The following is a 17,376-nucleotide window of genomic DNA, read 5'->3' on the forward strand; positions in this document are numbered from 1 at the left end:
CAAAGGGCAACATGGCAAAGATCTCTGCCCTAGAGGAGCCTGCCTTGGGTGCACGCCTCAGTCTCCTTATGAGGGAAACAGGGACCCTTCCTCCCACAGTGGCTGTAGGAATTTTTTTTTTTTATTTTTTGAGATGGAGTCTTGCTCTGTTGCCAAGCCTGGAGTGTGCAATGTCTGCTCACTGCAACCTCCGCATACCGGGTTCAAGCGATTCTCCCACCTCAGCCTCCTGCGTAGCTGGAATTACGGGTATGCGCCACCACGCCTGGCTAATTTTTGTATTTTTAGTAGAAATGGGGTTTCACCATGTTGGCCAGGCTGATCTCGATCTCCTGACCTCAAGTGATCCTCTAGCTTCGGCCTCCCAAAGTGCTGGGATTACACGCATGAGCCACCGCACCCGGCCAGCTGTAGGAATTGAGTGAGTTCAGATCTGTAAAGGGGGTGGTGCTAGGCACAGAGTGAGAGGGTCAAGAATGCCAACGCTGTCACAGTGGTGGCTATGGCCCTCTCCGGACCTGGGCCCCTGGTGACCCCGCACACTCTGCCCGTGCACAGGAACATCATGAACAACAAAGTCTTCTACCAACACCCGAACCTGATGAGGGCGCTGGGCATGCACGAGACGGTCATGGAGGTCATGGTCAACGTCCTCGGGGGCGGCGAGTCCAAGGTGAGGGCCCAGGCAGGTGCTGGGGAGCTCAGGGGAGGCAGCCACAGAGGGCAGGCCCTGACCACCCTGCCTGTCCCAGGAGATCCGCTTCCCCAAGATGGTGACAAGCTGCTGCCGCTTCCTCTGCTATTTCTGCCGAATCAGCCGGCAGAACCAGCGCTCCATGTTTGACCACCTGAGCTACCTGCTGGAGAACAGTGGCATCGGCCTGGGTGAGAACCCCCGAGCCCAGGGGCTGTCCCCCAGAACCCACTCCTGGCACCCCGTCCAGGCCTGCCCCACTTTCCACCAGCTCACTCATTCAACAAACACTCCCTCTCAACTGTGGTTCTGGCCCTGTAATGAGTAATGCTGGGGACACAATAGTGACCCCAATAGTGACAGCCCAGAGTGGTCAGAGCTTGGATGAGGGAAGTACAGACCAGAGGAGGCACCTGATCCAGGTTGGAAAAAGGGTGGTCAGGGAGGGCTTCCCAGAGGAGGCGAGACAAGCAGGAGTGAGATGTTCTCCCAACCTCTCGCCCCTGCAGGCATGCAGGGCTCCACGCCCCTGGACGTGGCTGCTGCCTCCGTCATTGACAACAATGAGCTGGCCTTGGCATTGCAGGAGCAGGACCTGGAAAAGGTGTGGAGGGCAGGGCTGGGCCCCGGGCCTAAGGGAGGAAATCGGGCCGCTACCCGGCTGCTTGGGACACCTGCTGATTCCAAACTCATTCTGGGGGGCAATTCTGGATGGTCCAGTGCCCAACCAGAAGGAGACTAATTTGCAGGGAGAGAACGGCACCCAGTTGTTCATTCATGGGATGCTTCCTGGCTGTGGGCCGGTCCGCACTCCACGCTTCCCATCTCGGGGCAGGTCCGCAGTCTACGCTTCCGGGACGGGGGCGGATCCGCACTCTAACTTCCAGGCTGGGGGCGGATCCGCAGTCTACACTTCCGGGCTGGGGGCGGATCCGCACGCTACGCTTCCGGGTTGGGGGCCGATCCACAGTCTAGGCTTCCAGCCAGGTGGCCTTGGCACATTTCTTCGCTCTCCGAGCTTCCACTTCTGTGTACAGTGGTGAAATGCGTGGGCTCCAGACTTCAGCAACTTTGCTTCTGCTCCCCTCGCTCCCTGGCTGTGTGGCCTTGGATAAGTGACTTAGACTCTCCAGACCCCTGTTGTCTCATCTGTACAATGAATGTAGTCATAGAAACGACTTCATGGAGTCATTCTGAGGATTAAATGAATTAATCCAGTAAAGTGTTTGTAAAGGGGCAGTCAGTAACGTTAGCTGCTGTTATATTATCATTCAACAAATATGTAGTGTTCGCTTACCATATGCAAAGCAGTAGCAATATGACAGTCAAAAATCCCTGTCTGGCCAGGCAAAGTGGCTTACGTCTATAATCCCAGCACTTTGGGAGGCCGAGGCAGGAGGATCACTTAAGCTCAGGAGTTTAAGACCAGCCTGGACAATATAGGGATACCTTGTCTCTACAAAAAATACAAAAATTAGGTGGGTGTAGTGGCACGTAACTGTAGTCCCAGCTACTCAGGAGGCTGAGGTGGGAGGATTTGATAGAGCCTGCGAGGCTGAGGCTGCAGTGAGCTATGATCACACCACTGCACTTCACCTCAGGGACAGAGCGAGACCCCTTAAAAAAAAAAGTGGCCAGAGAAAGCCTCATTGAGAAAGTGACATTTGTGTAAAGCTCTGAAGGAAGGTGACAGGTCAGGTGGGCATCATGGGGAACAGTATTCTAGGCAGCGGGAACAGCCAGTGCAAAGGCCCTGAGGCAGGAGCAAACCTCATAAGTTGGAGGAACAGCAGAGAGACAGCTGTGGCTGGAGCAGAGGTAGTGAGGGTGAGGGCAGGAGGTGACAGGTGGGTCATGTGGCATCTCATCGGTCACAACAAGGGCTCTGGCTTTTACCCTGAGTGAGAGGAGGCCAGGATTCTGAGCAGAGGAGGGACGTGACCTGACTCAGGTGTTCACAGGGTCCCTCTGGCTGTGTGTGGGGAACAGATCGAGGGGAAGGCAGAAGGACAGGAGGACAGGGAGGAGGCTCGTGTTGTGGTCCAGGTGGGAGACAGGGGTGGACAGAACCGCTACAGGAAAGGGGTCTGGATCCAGGCCCAAAGAGAAGGTTCTTGGATCTCATGCAAGAAAGAATTCAGGGCAACTCCATAGAGTAAAGTGAAAGCAAGTTTATTAGGAAAGTAAAGGAATAAAAGAATGGCTAACCCATAGACAGAGCAGCCCCAAGGGCTGCTGGTTGCCCATTTTTATGTTATTTCTTGATGATATGCTGTTTAGCATAACAAGGGGTGGATTATTCATGCCTCCCCTTTCTAAACCACGTAGGGTAACTTTCTGATATTGCCATGACATTTGTAAACTGTCGTGGCGCTGGTGGGAGTGCAGCAGTGAGGACAACCAGAGGTCACTCTCGTTGCCATCTGGGTTTTGGTGGGTTTTGGCCAGCTTCTTTACTGCAACCTATTTTATCAGCAAGGACTTTATGACCTGTATCTTGTGCCAACCTTCTATCTTGTTCTGTGACTTAGAATGCCTTAACCATCTGGGAATGCAGCCCAGTAGGTCTCAAGCTCCTGTTCAAGATGGAGTTGCTGTAGTTTACAGGCCTCTGACAGGACCAGGGCTAATGGGCCGAGGGATCAGAGCTGAACCGGACTGAGGAGCCGCAGGGCAGGGCAGGGCAGGGCAGAGGGCTGAGCCCCAGGAGGAAGGTGGCATGGGTCTGGTCTCTGACTGAGCCCCTTCTGCCCCCAGGTTGTGTCCTACCTGGCAGGCTGTGGCCTCCAGAGCTGCCCCATGCTTGTGGCCAAAGGGTACCCAGACATTGGCTGGAACCCCTGTGGTGGAGAGCGCTACCTGGACTTCCTGCGCTTTGCTGTCTTCGTCAACGGTGAGGAGGGGGTGGCAGTGGCAGAGCGGGAAGTATGGAGTCACTGTTCACACACCTCCCTCGAGATGACTGCTCGCACCCTGAGCCACAGATGGGGTCCAGGCAGGAATCCCTTCCAGTGGGCCTGGGGCTGGCAGGGGCCTGTGTTACCCCTGGAGGTGTTGGGTCCTGTGGCTGGCAGTGTTGGATCCTGGGGCTGGCGGGAGCCTGGTGTTACCCCTAGAGGTGTTGGGTCCTGGGGCTGGCAGGGGCCTGGTGTTACCTCTGGAGGTGTTGGGTCCTGGAGCTGGATGGGACCTGTGTTACCCCTGGAGGTGTTGGGTCCTGGGGCTGCATGGGGAGGTCTCTGATGGTGGCTCATGAGACCCCCTTTCCCCACGCGGGTGGCCAGGCGAGAGCGTGGAGGAGAACGCCAATGTGGTGGTGCGGCTGCTCATCCGGAAGCCTGAGTGCTTCGGACCCGCCCTGCGGGGTGAGGGTGGCTCAGGGCTGCTGGCTGCCATCGAAGAGGCCATCCGCATCTCCGAGGACCCTGCGAGGGATGGCCCAGGCATCCGCAGGGACCGGCGGCGCGAGCAGTGAGTCTCCCAGCCCCCTCCTCAATAGAGCAACCCGCCCTCCCTGGCCCCTGGCTGCCTCCCCAACCCACCCACCTTCCCTGCAGCTTTGGTGAGGAACCGCCTGAAGAAAACCGGGTGCACCTGGGACACGCCATCATGTCCTTCTATGCCGCCTTGATCGACCTGCTCGGACGCTGTGCACCAGAGATGCATGTGAGACCCTGAGCCAGGGCAGGATGGGAAGGGAGGGCAGGCACAGCCGCCTTGAACGCCTCATGCAGGCACTCGGTGACACGGAGTGAGCTCCCATACGTGGGTGGTCCTGGACTAGCAATGTTGGGGACACAACAGTGACCAAGACAGCCCCAGGGCCTGGTCTCACAGAGCTCCCAGTCCAATGGGGGAGACGGACAGTGACACCCAGAGTGGTCAGGGCTGGGATGGGGGAGCACAGGAAGAGGGGTCGGGGCTGGGATTGCGGGGCACATGGAGAGGACTCAGGATGGGGATGGGGAACCCAGGGAGAGGGGTCAGGATGGGGATGGGGTCACAGGGATAGGGGTCGGGGCCAGGATGAGGGGTCGCAGGGAGAGGGGTCAGGATGAGGTTGGGGGGAACAAGGAGAGAGGTCGGGACTGGGGTAGGGGGGAAAAGGCAGAGGAACGAGGGCTGGAAACTCTAGACAGCCTCCTGAGAAAGAGGCCTGCTCTACCCTCCTGTGTGGTAAGGGAGGGAGCAGAGCAGTCACTGAGTGGGGCACCAGCGCCTGATGAGTGCCCCTCTCCCTCCCCCTACTCCCCAGCTAATCCAAGCCGGCAAGGGTGAGGCCCTGCGGATCCGCGCCATCCTCCGCTCCCTTGTGCCCTTGGAGGACCTTGTGGGCATCATCAGCCTCCCACTGCAGATTCCCACCCTGGGCAAAGGTGCGGAGGGGATGGAACTTGGCGAAGGAGTGATGCTGGGGAGGGAGCGGCTGGGTCCGCAGGGCATCCCCGAACCCACCCTCCCTGCCTGCAGATGGGGCTCTGGTGCAGCCAAAGATGTCAGCATCCTTCGTGCCAGACCACAAGGCGTCCATGGTGCTCTTCCTGGACCGTGTGTATGGCATCGAGAACCAGGACTTCTTGCTGCACGTGCTGGACGTGGGGTTCCTGCCCGACATGAGGGCAGCCGCCTCACTGGACACGGTGAGCAGCCCTGCCCAGCCTGTCCACCCTCCCCACTTCCACAGAGGGACAGGAGATGGGTCACGGTAGAGCAGCAGCAGCTGCTATTTTCTTGGGATTGTGGACGTATCATAATCCCCAATACCATCATCAAGATAGAAAATGAAAACGAAGAAACACTGAATTCCGATGAAGGGTGAGTAGGAATCTCCAAGACCTCCAGTTATAAGAAATCATCATTTGAGGCCAGGCGTGGTGACTCGCGCCTGTAATCCCAGCACTTTGGGGAGCCGAGGCGAGCGGATCACAAGGTCAGGAGTTCGAGACCAGCCTGACCAACATGGTGAAACCGCATCTCTACTAAAAGTACAAAAATTAGCCAGACGTGGTGGTGCACACTTGTAATCCCAGCTACTCAGGAGGCTGAGGCAGGAGAATCACTTGAACCGGGGAGGCGGAGGTTGCAGTGAGCCGAGATCGTGCCGCTGCACTCCCGCCTGGCAATGGAGCGAGACTCCATCTCAAAAAAAAAATTTTGTTCGCAGTATTGGTTTGGCACTGTGGACACACAGAACTCTGTACAGGAACGGCAATAACAGAAGGGTGACAGGGCAAGGAAGATGAGCACTGAGAAGTGACCACCGATTTAGCAAAGTCAAGGTCACTGGAAATGGGGATGAGCAGTTTCAGCAGGGGACAGAAGCCTTCCGAGAGGGGGTTTAAGAGAGCCTGGGGCTGTGCATGGTGGCTCACCCCTGTAATAACTTTGGGAGGCTGAGGCGGGCGGGTTGCTTGAAGCCAGGATTTTGAGACCAGCCTGGGCAACATGGAGAGATCCTGTCTCTACAAAAAAATTTAAATATTAGCTGGGCATGGTGGTGCACACCTGTAGTCCCCTCTACTAGAGAGGCTGAGGTGGGAGAATCACTTGAGGGACAGACATTGAGGCTGCAGTGAACCATGATTACACCTCTGCATTCCAGCCTGGGCGACAGAGCGAGATCTTATCTCAAAAAAAAAAAAGAAAAATAAATTAGCTAGGCATGGAGGTGCGTCCCTGTAGTCCTAGCTACTAGGGAGGCTGAGGCAGGAGGATCACTTGAGCCCAGGAATTCGAGGCTACAGGGAGCTATGATTGCACCACTGCACTCCAGCCTGGGCGACAGAGACCCCTGTCTCTAACAGATGAAAAAGAATGTATTACAGGAAGAAAGATGAGGGTTAGAGAGGAGATAAGCGTGCAGACCATTGATATTTACAGAAGAGCCAAATCTGTAATGGGGTTCATTAATCTCATCAACCAGTTGTGTGTGTTTGAAATTTCACATAATCCAAAGTAGTAAGTGCTGGGGTGGGGGCTGTGGGCATAGGGGTGTGGGCATAGGGTGGGAGGAGGGTGGTAGAGATTGGGAGGAGCAGGTTTTGTGGGAGTCATCAGAAGCTTGGATCCTTTGGCCACAGTCGCTCAAGACAGGTGCCAGAGCAGCCCCAGGGGTGTGCAGCGGGCCTGATATCCTCACCCTGCGCCCTAGGCCACTTTCAGCACCACCGAGATGGCGCTGGCGCTGAACCGCTACCTGTGCCTGGCCGTGCTGCCGCTCATCACCAAGTGTGCGCCGCTCTTTGCGGGCACAGAACACCGCGCCATCATGGTGGACTCTATGCTGCATACCGTGTACCGCCTGTCTCGGGGTCGTTCGCTCACCAAGGCGCAGCGTGACGTCATCGAGGACTGCCTCATGTCGCTCTGCAGGTGGGGCGGGGCAGGCTTCAGGGTGCGGCAGGGGGAGGGGGAGGGGGAGGGGCAGCACAGCGGGCCTGGACGGGGGGTCCTACATCTTGTGCATTGTCCCGCAGGTATATCCGCCCGTCGATGCTGCAGCACCTGTTGCGCCGCCTGGTGTTCGACGTGCCCATCCTCAACGAGTTCGCCAAGATGCCACTCAAGGTGAGGGCAAGCGCTCTTTAGCATCTTGTTTCCAGGCCGCACCCACTGGTTTGCTCTTCCCTCCTACTGCGGGGCTCATTTGTGTCGGCACTGCCCAGCCCAATTAACCTGCACTAGTTAGGGCAGCGTCCCCGTAGAAATCTCTTAGCATCCTTATTTGCATACTAGGATTCCCAGAACATTCACTTTGCTTCATTGATGCCCCTAGCGTTCCCTAATTAGCATTTAATTTGCTTAACAGTGAGCCAGCCCCCGCTTCAATTAGCATATATTTGCATGGAGCACACCACTTTCCCTAATTAGCATGTTTATTTGCATGCCTGGACCACCAGACTTCCACTATTCAAATGAGTGCATTTATTTGAATAAACATTATCACAGCTATTCTGAATATTTGCACACTGTCTCTCTTATTTTTTCATTTGCATGCTAATTTGCATAAAGAGATACCCCCAACTCAGATATCTTATTTTGCATAATACATCGAAATCAGCTCCTATTTCAAATTTGCATTTTAGCCAGTCGCAGTGGCTCACGCCTGTAATCCCAGCACTTTGGGAGGCCGAGGTGGGCAGATCACTTGAGGTCAGGAGTTCGAGACCAGCCTGGCCAACATGGCGAAACCCCATCTCTACTAAAACTACAAAAATAAGCCAGGCATAGTGGAGCACGCCTGTAATCCCAGCTACTCTGGAGGCTGAGGCTGGAGAATTTCTTGAACCTGGGAGGCGGAGGTTGCAGTGAGCCGAGATCGTGCCACTGCACTCCAGCCTGGTCAACAGAGTGAGACTCCACCTCAAAAAAAAAAAAAAAAATTTGCATTTTGGATAGTGGAGGCCCTCTTCCCAATTACCATATATTTGCATGGGGTGCAGCCTTTGTTTCTACTTGGTATGTTAATTTACATAAGCACAGATTGCTGCATCCATATGCCCATTTACTCACTACGTACCCATGGATTAATATTAGCACGCTTATTTGTGTAAAGCAATACCAGACACAACCAGCTCTAGTTTAATGCCCATTTTAACTCTAAATTAAGAATGCTAAATTTGCATACTAAGCTGTCTAGGACCACTCCTCAATAAACATACCATTTCTTCCCTTATTAGCATATCATTTGCATAACCCACACCTCCTTCATAATTTAAAAGCACTGGCATGCCTGTGTCTCTCTGGGCCTTCGTCTGCCTGCCATTCGCTGGTGCCCCCCTCATTTGTGTGTCCCCCTCTTGTTCCCACCCAGCTCCTCACCAACCACTATGAGCGCTGTTGGAAGTACTACTGCCTACCCACAGGCTGGGCCAACTTCGGGGTCACCTCAGAGGAGGAGCTGCACCTCACACGGAAACTCTTCTGGGGCATCTTTGACTCTCTGGCCCATAAGGTCTGGGCAGCAGGGAGCCCCAAAATGGCCTATGTGGAGGGTTTGGGGCCCAAAATTGGGGGTCCAGAGTGAAATCCCTCAATTTTGGGGGGTTCAAGGAGGAGAAGGTTCTGCAAGTTTGGATCTAGGAGGATCTATGGGTTGAGGCTTCAATTTGGAGGTTATGAAAGAGGGGGTGGACCTCTAGTTTGGGAGCTTGGAGAGGGCAATATGGGGATGATTTGAGCGTACAGTTGGGACTGACATTTGGGTTTCAAGGAGAGGGACCATAATTCAGGTTTGGGGTTCAGGGAGGAGGGCTGATGATTGCAGTGTGTGAGTTTGAGGTCCTGGGGGTCAGTAAGGCTTATAGCGACCTCCTACCCCTGCTTCACCCGGTTTTCCCAGAAATACGACCCGGAGCTGTACCGCATGGCCATGCCTTGTCTGTGCGCCATCGCCGGGGCTCTGCCCCCCGACTATGTGGATGCGTCATACTCATCTAAGGCAGAGAAAAAGGCCACAGTGGACGCTGAAGGCAACTTTGATCCCCGGCCCGTGGAGACCCTCAAGTGAGGCCTGGGGGCTGGGAGACAGAGAGGAAGATTTCAGGGGTGGAGGGAACCCCAGCTCCAACATCTGCTGACCCTGTGCCCCCAACAGTGTGATCATCCCGGAGAAGCTGGACTCCTTCATTAACAAGTTTGCGGAGTACACACACGAGAAGTGGGCCTTCGACAAGGTTGGCCTCAGGGTCCTCCTATGCAAGAAACCCTCAAGACCCCAGCTTTCCCCCCGACCTGGTTCTTCCCTGAGGCCCCAGATCTCCCTGAGACCCCCCAGCCTTCCCTAAGACCCTTAGCTTGTTCTGGGACCCCCCAGGATTCTCTGTCCTCGGCTCCTCCAGGGTCGCCCCGTGTGTCCCCAACTGCTGCCTCCCCCTCACCCTGCCTCCCCTCCATCTCTAGATCCAGAACAACTGGTCCTATGGAGAGAACATAGACGAGGAGCTGAAGACCCACCCCATGCTGAGGCCCTACAAGACCTTTTCAGAGAAGGTGACCAGGCCTTGGGGCCCAGCATTGGGGGTCAAAATGAAACCCCCAAATTTGAGGATTCGGGGAGGAGTGAGGCAATTTCACATGTTTGCATCTAGGTGGATCTGTGGGTTAGGTCTCCCCATTCATGGACTTTGCCTTCTCTCAAACTTGGTAGAGTGGGTAGAGACTCCAAGAGAGTGGGTTTGATTCCTTGCCTGTAGTAAGACTTCTCGGAGACTCAAGTGTCTAATGGGATAAGGAGATTGGGTTTGGGAGGCTCTGTTACAGAGCAGGTAAGAGACTTGAGTTGGAATCCAGACTGGACCATTGCCTAGCCACATGGTCAGGGTTTTCTCCTTTGGGGTCCTTCCTCCACCCCTCTCTCATCCCATTCCACCAACTCCCCACCCTCCTGTCCACCCCAGGACAAAGAGATTTACCGCTGGCCCATCAAGGAGTCCCTGAAGGCCATGATTGCCTGGGAATGGACGATAGAGAAGGCCAGGGAGGGTGAGGAGGAGAAGACGGAAAAGAAAAAAACGCGGAAGATATCACAAAGTGCCCAGGTGAAGGCGGGGCCTGGGTGGAGGGCAGGGGCACGAGGCGGGGAGGGTCTAGAACAAGGGGCATGGCCAGACAGGGAAGGGATGGAGAGGAGAGGGGCCCAGGGAGGTAGGTGGGGCAAGAGGGGTGCAGAAACCTGAGATCTGGGAAAGGAGAGGGCAGGGGTCTGAAGAACTGCAAAGGGCAGAGGAGAGAAGGATGGGGTGGTTTAGAGACAGGGCCTTAAGGAAAGGACACGGGGTCTTGAGCCAGGGGAGGGTGGAGGGGGTAGAATGGACTAGTGGGGCCTGGGGAGGGGCTGGCCTGGGCTTCCTGCTAGCCCATAAGCCCACCTCCCATCTTCCCCTTGTCCTCTCAGACCTATGATCCTCGAGAAGGCTACAACCCTCAGCCCCCCGACCTTAGCGCTGTTACCCTGTCCCGGGAGCTGCAGGTGAGAGCCCTGATCCTTTTGGGGGGACATAGGGTGTCTTTGGGGGGGGGCTGGCATCCTCTGAATCTAGCCCTTGACTCTGCATCCACTCCCAGGCCATGGCAGAACAACTGGCAGAAAATTACCACAACACGTGGGGACGGAAGAAGAAGCAGGAGCTGGAAGCCAAAGGTGAGGGCGCCCATGCCGCCCCCACGCGACCCCCGTGGATTCACCGTGTGGTTTTGCTGATTGCCTTCATGCCCCTGAAACTCGGTTTCTCCATCTGTAGATAGGAATAATAACAGCGTTTACCACCATGGGGTAATGAGATGAGCACCAGCAAGCAATGTTTCCGTTATTCGTATCTTCATCTTTATCACCATAATTACGCATGCCGGGCACTGCAGGAACCACTTCAGTGAGAGTGACCCGGGTCTTCCCCAGAGCCCTGATTTCTGGTCTTTGCCTCCCCAGGCGGTGGGACCCACCCCCTGCTGGTCCCCTACGACACGCTCACGGCCAAGGAGAAGGCACGAGATCGAGAGAAGGCCCAGGAGCTACTGAAATTCCTGCAGATGAATGGCTACGCGGTTACAAGGCACGCGGGTTGGGGCACCCGCGGAAGAGCAGCAGGCAGAACCCACCCGGCAAAGGCTGGGAGGGGCGGGGCCAGAGAGGGGTGGATCCGAGAGGAACGGGGCCTGAGGAGCAAAGATGGAACCAGAGGGGAGGAGCTAAGGGAGTGGGGCCTGGACACAGAGGCGGGGCCAGATGGGGAGGAGTTCGAAATGGGCGGGGCTTAAGAAGCACAGGCGGGACCAGAGAGGAGAGGAGGAAGAGAAGGGCGGGGCCCAGGGAGCAGAGGCGGGGCCGGAGAGTGGAGGAGACTGAGAGGGGCGGGGACCGGTGATTGGAGGCGGGACCAAAGAGGAGAGAAGGCTGAAAAGGGTGGGGCCCGGGGAACAGAGGTAGGGCCAAAGAGGAAGAGGCTGAGAGGGGCGGGGGCTGGGGAGCACAGGCGGGGCCAGAGAGGGGTGGGGAGGTACAGAGGGGCGGGGACTGGTGAGTGGAGGCGGGACCAAAGAGGAGAGAAGGGCTGAGAAGGGCAGGGCCCGGGGAACAGAGGTGGGGCCAAAGGGGAGGAGGCTGAGAGGGGCCGGCCCTGGGGAACAGAGGTGGGGCCAGAGAGGGGAGAAGGCTAAGTGGGGTGGGGCATGGGGGACTCAGAGTGGAGCCCCAACCTGGGGTGAAGCCAAAGCTGATAGAGACGGGGCCAGCAGGAGCAGAGGCGGACCTGAGAAGGGTGGGAAACTGTAGGGCCGGCGTCTGGGCTGATCCTTCTCTCCACATCTCCATGCAGAGGCCTTAAGGACATGGAACTGGACTCGTCTTCCATTGAAAAGCGGTTTGCCTTTGGCTTCCTGCAGCAGCTGCTGCGCTGGATGGACATTTCTCAGGAGTTCATTGCCCACCTGGGTACGGAGAAATACCCCCCGCTTATGCCCGCCCCACCTGCAGACACCAGTTCTGCAGACCAGACTCACCTAGGACACCTGTTCATGCACTCAATCCGTCCTCCCCTTATCTGATGTTTATTGAGCTTCTACTATGTGCCAGACACTGTTCTAGATGCTGGGGTACAGCAGTGAAGATGACAAATGACCCCTACTCTCCTGCAACTACTCCTATGTTGGATTCAGGCAATTAGCATCATAAATAACTAAATCGTTTAGTGTTAGAAGGTGATCAGTGTTATGGGAAGAGAAAACAGTAGAGCCAGGTAGAGGGGATTGGGAGTGTGGAGCCAGTTGTAATTTTATTTCATTTTATTTTATTTTATTTTTATTTTTTATTTTATTTATTTATTTATTTATTTTTGAGACAGAGTTTCAATCTTGCTGCCCAGGCTGGAGTGCAGTGGCATGGTCTCGGCTCACTGCAACCTCTGCTTTCCGGTTTCAAGCGATTCTTCTGCCTCAGCCTCCTGAGTAGCTGGGACCACAGGCACAGGCGCCACCACACCCAGCTAATTTTTTGTATTTTTTAGTAGAGACGGGGTTTCACCATGTTGGCCAGGATGGTCTCGATCTCTTGACCTCGTGATCTGCCGCCTCGGCCTCCCAAAGTGCTGGGATTAAAGGCGTGAGCCACCGCGCCCGGCTTGCCAGTTGTAATTTTAAATAGGGTGTTCCAGAAAGACTTTGATGAGAATGTGATATCTGAGGCAAGCCATGAAGGAGGTAAGAGAGGAGCTGTGTGGACCTCTGGGGGCATCTGTTCCTTGCAGGCAAAGGAACAGCGAGTGCAAAGGCCCTGAGAGGTCCCTGGTGTGAGTGTCAGGATGCCCTGTAGCTGAAGCAGAGTCATCGAGGGGGACGGTGAGATAAACGAGGTCACAGAGGTGACTGGGGCAGATCATGCAGGGCTTTGCAAGCTGTGATGAGGACTTTGACCTTACCTGGAGTGAGATGGAGTTGGGGGTTGGGGGCTGAGCCGAGGAGGGACGTGATCCATAATTCTGGTGTTCACAGGGTCCCTCTGGCTTGACTAGGGTGGGGACAGGAGCCGAAAAGCGTGAGAACTGGGCAGATTTCTGGATCTATTTTGAAGGCTGAGGATGCTGGGGTGCCCCCAGTGCCTCTTACGCCACTAAGAATTACAGCTAGGCCCTACAATCCCCTCCAGTTTCCCTTAGAGACCCCCCCAGCATTCCCCTTGAGAGCTACCCTCAGGAACCCCCAGATTCCCTCCAGGTGAGTGGCAGAGCAGGATTCGCTGTCACGTCTCACCTCAAAGCCTGCCTGCTGAGCTTCAGTGCTGCACATCCCCCTGACAATTCCCTTCCCTCTCTAGACCTCAGTTTCCTCACCTGTGATATGGGCATATGTTCACCATAACTAGCCATGGTTCTGTCACTTACTGGGTGACCTGGGGTTAGTTACTTCACCTGAGTTTCCTCATCTGAAAAATGGGGGTTGGGAACCAACTGCACAGACCTCCAAGTTGTAAGGAGACTGTGTGAGGATGACATGTCTCACAGTGCCAAGGACATAGCAGGTGTTTAATAATTGGAGCCAGTATTATTATTATTATTATTATTATTATTAGTATTATTATTATTATGTTTTGAGACGGAGTCTTGCTCTGTCACCCAGGTTGGACTGCAGTGGCGCGATCTCAGCTCACTGCAAGCTCCGCCTCCAGGTTCACGCCATTCTCCTGCCTCAGCCTCCCGAGTAGCTGGGACTACAGGCGCCCGCCACCATGCCCGGTTAATTTTTTGTGTTTGTATTTTTAGTAGAGATGGGGTTTCACCATGTTGGCCAGGATGGTCTCGATCTCCTGACCTCGTGATCCACCCGCCTCGGCTTCCCAAAGTGCTGGGATTACAGGCGTGAGCCACTGCGCCCGGCCCAGTATTATTATTTTAATAGTATCAGTTATGACTGTCACCATTATTATTGTTTGAAATTTATTTCCATTTTGAAATTAACTCTGATTTGTTTACATTGACTTCTTGTTTCATTTGGTTCATTCATTCATTTATTGCAGATTAACTCAGTGCCATGTATTCAAGTTCAGAATGAAAAGCACTTATGGTGGGTGAGGAAGGGCATGTTCCATGACCTTAACCCATTCCAGTTTGTTTTCCCCATTGTCAGCTTCAGAAAGGGTTTGATCAAGGAGTTGTCAGCTTCAAGAAGGGTTTGATCAAGAAGTTGGGGGAAAGCACATTGGGAGGTTGAGGCGGGTGGATCACCTGAGGTCAGAAGTTTGAGACCAGCCTGGACAACATGGTGAAACCTTGGCTGTACTAAAAATACAAAAATTAGCTTGGTGTGTGGGAGCATGCCTGTAATCCCAGCTACTTGGGAGGCTGAGTCAGGAGAATCGCTTGAACTCAGGAGGCAGAGAGTGCAGTGAGCCGAGATCGTGCCATTGCACTCCTGTCTGGGTGACAAGAAAAAAAAAAGGAGTTGGGGGAATCAGATGAAAGGTAGGAGAAAGGTTTATCTCAAAGCCAACACAAATGACTTCATACCAATACTTTATCCCCCATCATTTCCCAACTCTGCTCCCAGCATCCTTCCCATCAGAATACCCTGGGTTCCCCAGCCTTGAACCCACTGTGAACCCTATTTGCCCTCCCTACAGAGGCTGTGGTCAGCAGTGGGCGAGTGGAAAAGTCCCCACATGAACAGGAGATTAAATTCTTTGCCAAGGTGAGAGGTGGGCTTAGAAGCTGGAGGGCGCTGGGGACTCATAGGCTCTCCCCACCCCTCACTGGACCCTTTATCTCCCCCCACCCATCTCCAGATCCTGCTCCCTTTGATCAACCAGTACTTCACCAACCACTGCCTCTATTTCTTGTCCACTCCGGCTAAAGTGCTGGGCAGCGGTGGCCACGCCTCTAACAAGGAGAAGGAAATGATCACCAGGTGGGCCGCCTGTGACCCTGGACCCAGCCCCCTGATCTCACAGGATTGTAATCCTTTGCCCATGGAGGCTCTGTCCTGGGTGCTGGGTGTTGGGTACTGACCGTCTCCTGCAAAGGCGATTGAAGGGTGACCAGCCATCCTAGTGTACCCGGGACTGAAGGGTTTCCCAGGATGTGGGACTCTCAGGCAACTTGGGACAAATCGATCACCCTGTCCAGGAAGGCCAACTCAAGGCCGGGCGTGGTGGTTCATGCCTGTAATTCCAACACTTTGGGAAGCTGAGGTGGGAAGATCACTTGAAGCCAGGAGTTTGAGGCCAGCCTGGGCAACATACTGAGACCCCATTTCTACAAAAAATACAAAAATTAGCTGGGCTTGGTGGTGCATGCCTGTAGTCCCAGCTAAGGAGGCTGAGGCGGGAGGATCACTTGAACCCAGGAGTTGGAGGCTGCAGGGAGCTGGGATCGTGCCACTGCACTCCAGCCTGGGTGACAGAGCAAGACCCTGTCTAAAAAAAATAAACAAACAAAGAATAATAAGAAAGGCCGACTCACCCCTCAGCTCCCCAGCATCCCAGTTACTGCCTGTGACATTCCAGCTTGCCCATCTCTCTGCCCCTTCCCATCCCTCCTGTCTCCATCATTTGGACCCCCTCCTGGTTCCTCTCTCCTTGTCTTCTCTGTCCCTGTCTCCTCTAATTGGGTCGCGCTGTCCTCGTCTCCTTGGCCGCCTCACTCGCTGTTTCTCCTGCCTTCTGTCCCTTTCTCTTTCTTCAGCCTCTTCTGCAAACTTGCTGCTCTCGTCCGCCACCGAGTCTCTCTCTTTGGTAAGTGGCTCCACACCTTCGGTCTTCCTCCCTAATCTTTCTCTTCCCCACCCTGAAGAAATAGCTCCCAGGTTCTGCCTTAATTTGAGCAACCTTTGTTGTTTTCTTCCTCTGGACCTGGAGACATGGACCAGGTATCCGGGGGGCAGGGCAGTGACTGAGATGCCCTGGGCCTGCCCTCAATGGAGCTCCCAGGCCAGTGGGAGAGACAGACCTATCTCCAGACAAGGACAGCCCAGTGGGGTCAGGGCTGGGCAGGAGGAAGGCCAGGAGAGTGGTTGGGCTGGGGAGGAGGGACATTTGGAGGCGCTGTAGGAGTCTGGGGGGGTGGGGGTGCAGTAGCATTCCAACTTAGCCCGCAGGTAGCCTCAGGAAGAGAGCGGTTGGGGTGGATGTAGAGGGAGGCACTGTCCTCTGTCCTCTTAGCCATGGCATCCCCCCGGCCCATCTTCCTCTCCCAGGGACGGACGCCCCGGCTGTGGTCAACTGTCTTCACATCCTGGCCCGCTCCCTGGATGCCAGGTAGGGCCATAGGCAGTGGCGCCCACTCCCACCATCATCGGGCCCCCACCCCAACCCCTGGTCTCCTAGACTCTCCGATTCCAGAGCTGATGTTCCCCCGCTGCCCTTCTAGGACAGTGATGAAGTCAGGCCCTGAGATCGTGAAGGCTGGCCTCCGCTCCTTCTTCGAGAGTGCCTCGGAGGACATCGAGAAGATGGTGGAGAACCTGCGGCTGGGCAAGGTGTCGCAGGCGCGCACCCAGGTGAAAGGCGTGGGCCAGAACCTCACCTACACCACTGTGGCACTGCTGCCGGTCCTCACCACCCTCTTCCAGCACATCGCCCAGCACCAGTTCGGAGATGACGTCATCCGTAAGGGCGCCTGACCCAAGGGCAGGTTGCGGGGAGTCAGTGTGGCCAACACCACCCATCCGGGTGCCTGTGAGAGTCCCTGGGTGTTTGAATGTGTGGATTTCTTGCTGTAAGCAAAGCATGCAGTCAGTACCTTGGCAGGTGGCAAATGAGTTAATGAGGACGCGAGCTCAGCAGCTCTAACAAAAGACCCTAAGTGGACTGGCGCAGCGACACACACCTGTAATCCCAGCACTTTGGGAGGCTGAGGCAGGAGGACCGCTTGAGCTCAGGAGTTCAAGACCAGCCTGGGCAACATAGCGAGACCCTGTCTCTACTAAAAAAAAAAAAAAATATTTAAAGATTAGCCAGGCATGGAGGCACATGCCTGTAATCCCAGCTACTGGGGAGGCTGACAAGGGAGGATCACTTGAGTCCAAGAGTTGGAGGCTGCAGTGAGCTATGATCATACCACTGCACTCCAGCCTGGACAACAGAGCAAAATTCTGTCTCTAAAATAAATAAATAATAAAATAGGGTCCTTGATGTTAAAAAAGAGAGTCTATTGATAAAGGTTAGGAAAAGTAGCACTTGGCCGAGTGCAGTGGCTCAC

General features: G+C 55.0%; 1 protein-coding gene across 2 annotated transcripts in view; it reads left to right on the forward strand.

Annotated features, from left to right (window-relative positions):
* The window catches only part of RYR1 (ryanodine receptor 1), a 157,842-nt gene that overhangs the window by 64,163 nt on the left and 76,303 nt on the right, over positions 1-17,376 (forward strand). For both annotated transcript variants that reach the window (XM_034945507.3, XM_034945508.3), the window contains exons 40-63: positions 559-673; positions 753-885; positions 1,204-1,298; positions 3,452-3,587; positions 3,979-4,165; positions 4,252-4,360; positions 4,950-5,070; positions 5,165-5,334; positions 6,846-7,066; positions 7,171-7,261; positions 8,508-8,648; positions 9,036-9,199; positions 9,291-9,369; positions 9,596-9,685; positions 10,093-10,233; positions 10,590-10,664; positions 10,760-10,835; positions 11,121-11,244; positions 12,007-12,122; positions 14,802-14,869; positions 14,964-15,085; positions 15,862-15,911; positions 16,373-16,433; positions 16,546-16,784. In XM_034945507.3, the coding sequence (XP_034801398.1) occupies positions 559-673; positions 753-885; positions 1,204-1,298; positions 3,452-3,587; positions 3,979-4,165; positions 4,252-4,360; positions 4,950-5,070; positions 5,165-5,334; positions 6,846-7,066; positions 7,171-7,261; positions 8,508-8,648; positions 9,036-9,199; positions 9,291-9,369; positions 9,596-9,685; positions 10,093-10,233; positions 10,590-10,664; positions 10,760-10,835; positions 11,121-11,244; positions 12,007-12,122; positions 14,802-14,869; positions 14,964-15,085; positions 15,862-15,911; positions 16,373-16,433; positions 16,546-16,784 (2,924 nt within the window). The remainder of the gene's footprint in view (positions 1-558; positions 674-752; positions 886-1,203; positions 1,299-3,451; positions 3,588-3,978; positions 4,166-4,251; positions 4,361-4,949; positions 5,071-5,164; positions 5,335-6,845; positions 7,067-7,170; positions 7,262-8,507; positions 8,649-9,035; positions 9,200-9,290; positions 9,370-9,595; positions 9,686-10,092; positions 10,234-10,589; positions 10,665-10,759; positions 10,836-11,120; positions 11,245-12,006; positions 12,123-14,801; positions 14,870-14,963; positions 15,086-15,861; positions 15,912-16,372; positions 16,434-16,545; positions 16,785-17,376) is intronic.

This window comes from Pan paniscus, chromosome 20 (genome assembly GCF_029289425.2).
Source record: "Pan paniscus chromosome 20, NHGRI_mPanPan1-v2.0_pri, whole genome shotgun sequence".
Taxonomy (NCBI): domain Eukaryota; kingdom Metazoa; phylum Chordata; class Mammalia; order Primates; family Hominidae; genus Pan; species Pan paniscus.